The 2,437-nt window shown below is 29.1% G+C and overlaps 1 protein-coding gene across 2 annotated transcripts in view; it reads right to left on the reverse strand.

Annotated features, from left to right (window-relative positions):
- Window positions 1-803: 803 nt before the first annotated feature.
- The window catches only part of LOC108771171 (tenascin), a 13,510-nt gene continuing 11,876 nt past the window's right edge, over window positions 804-2,437 (reverse strand). For both annotated transcript variants that reach the window (XM_018523100.1, XM_018523099.1), the window contains exons 7-9: window positions 1,265-1,360; window positions 1,120-1,191; window positions 804-907 (exon numbers count right to left, since the gene is read on the reverse strand). In XM_018523100.1, the coding sequence (XP_018378602.1) occupies window positions 840-907; window positions 1,120-1,191; window positions 1,265-1,360 (236 nt within the window). In that variant the 3' untranslated portion in view covers window positions 804-839. The remainder of the gene's footprint in view (window positions 908-1,119; window positions 1,192-1,264; window positions 1,361-2,437) is intronic.

Raw genomic sequence — 2,437 nt, forward strand, 5'->3', positions numbered from 1 at the left:
ATTTACATTAGTCAAATGTTTTAATTTATATATATATATATATATATATATATATATATAAACAACAATATAAATAAATATATTAATAAAAACGACAAAAATAATAATAAAATAATAACTAAAACAAGTAGTTAGCAACTCCTTAAATCAATCAATAAAACAAGATTAGTAAAAAGGCAATAGAAGTCTATCTCTGGTTGTTAAAATTTCGAGTTTATTATAGTAAAAATATCATCTAACTTCGTACGTTTCGACTCCAATTTTAAGTCATCTTCAGCAATACCACAACAATATATACAGCATATTATAAATCGTAGTCAATATCCTAACCTTTGCAATTTTCCATATGTGCAGTTGCCATAATTTCGTGAGATCGTGAGTATGTTATCCATTACAGTTAGTTGGCTGAGTGGCAATAATAACTCAAGCTTGGTTTCGTGAGCTTAAGTTATTATTGTCACTCAGCTAACTAACTGTAATAGATAACGTACTCACGATCTCACGAAATTATGGTAACCGCACATGGAGAATTGCGAAGGTTGGAATATTGACTACGATTTATAATATGCTGTATATATTGTTGCGGTATTGCTGAAGATAACTCAAAATTGGAGTTGAAACGTACGAAGTTAGATGGTATTTTTACTATAATGAACTAGAAATTTTAACAACCAGAGGTAGACTCCTATTGCCTTTTTACTAATCTTGTTTTATAAATAAAAACGACGATACGCATCTAAATTATTACATAAATTAATAATCTATTTTTTTATTTTTTAATATTCTAAATTAAAAATCGAGCTCCCATGCTAAGACTGAAGTATTGTTATCCACCATCTTTAATGCACAAGAAATCCTGCAATAACGATGATAAAAAGTATTCTATATATTTGACATCTCGTTGCACCTACAGAAACAAACAAAAAATTTTTAATATTAAATTAATAAATATAAAATTAGAATACTAGTATTAATAAGATTAATTCTTAATATTATAATATAAAGATATTGAACAAATAGTATTTATGCGTTTTTGGAACTCTGCTTTTAGAAAATTGCAAACTTTTTATCTTAAAAAAAGAATTATTATAAATACTAAAAAATTATAAATATTTTTACCATTATCACTAAATTGAACACAATCCTGCAGCTCCTCCATCAATGTATAGCCTTCGGTACAAATGCAGAAGCCTATGAAGAGATAAAATAGCATTTTAGATTGAATTCTTTCGTAATAATGAATTTTGTATTTAACGAGCGATACCGTTAATACAATCCACTTTTGATTTCGAAGTCAAATTAGAATCTTTTAAAGTTGTCGTGATGCAATGGTGGTGAGTTTCGCAACGCCCGCCAAGTTCTGAAACGCAGAATTTTCTAGCATTACCATAGAGGAAAGTCGCCGATACTGACATAGGTCTCCTAAAATGACACCCCCTTATTTCTCAGAAACTAACTATTGCATTTTATTAATAAAATCATGATCTGTTCAGCTAATTAAAGAAGTACAAACTCATAATTCATATATTTTTGGTTTATTTCTATACCAAATCAGCTAAAAACAAATCCTGTAAATCCGAGAAGAAAATTCTCACGGTGTTCTTTTGCAAATTGAGTAATTAAAATAATAGTGACTGTATTATTGATAATATTATGTTATTTTAAATATTTATAGTTTCATAAATTAGTTTTCTTTGCAGAATAGGATATATCTTTATTTATAAAATAGGATTGTTGACATTATTGCCTACTATGTCAGTTTTGGAGCCCATTTTGTCAGACGCTCATTTTTGCATAACTTACGAAAAACTTAATTATTGCAAAATTGCAAACAGTATTATAAAAATTACTTATACTATCTGATAGGAGACACATTACTTTGTATTTATGTTTTTCAAGTTGTATTTTTACCTTTTATTTAAGAAAATTGTCTAAAAACAAAGTGATATGCCGGTATCGGTGACCTTCCTCTACATTACAGTATTGATCCAAACAAGATTGGACATACTTTCATATTTCCAGCCTTTATCAGTATTTAGATTAACTGATTCCACGTTTCGTTTAATTAATTCTTAATAGAAAATTAGCGCGTGACGTTATTTGGAGTTGAAGTGATCAATTAGCGGTAAACGCAAGATGTGAGCAGAGATCCAGATGTTCGAGTAGGGAAAAGTGGGGGAACTGTGCGCAGCGGGTAATTGTGCACATCCTGGTTTGGTACTTTCCCAATAGGTGAAGACATCACCGTGGTGAAATTTTCACGCAAGAAGTCGTCCTCTTAAGATATAATTACAAAAGATACGACGTAAATACATCGCTAGCCAGAGAAATACAAAAAAGTGAAATTACATCTTTTCTTGTTATTTTAACATTCAGAAAATAAGGTGGTAAATCCGTATTTTTAAATTGTTTGTTTAAAACTGTATACGTTATTAAA

The sequence above is a fragment of the Trachymyrmex cornetzi genome, unplaced genomic scaffold, assembly GCF_001594075.2.
Source record: "Trachymyrmex cornetzi isolate Tcor2-1 unplaced genomic scaffold, Tcor1.1 scaffold1403, whole genome shotgun sequence".
NCBI lineage: Eukaryota > Metazoa > Arthropoda > Insecta > Hymenoptera > Formicidae > Trachymyrmex > Trachymyrmex cornetzi.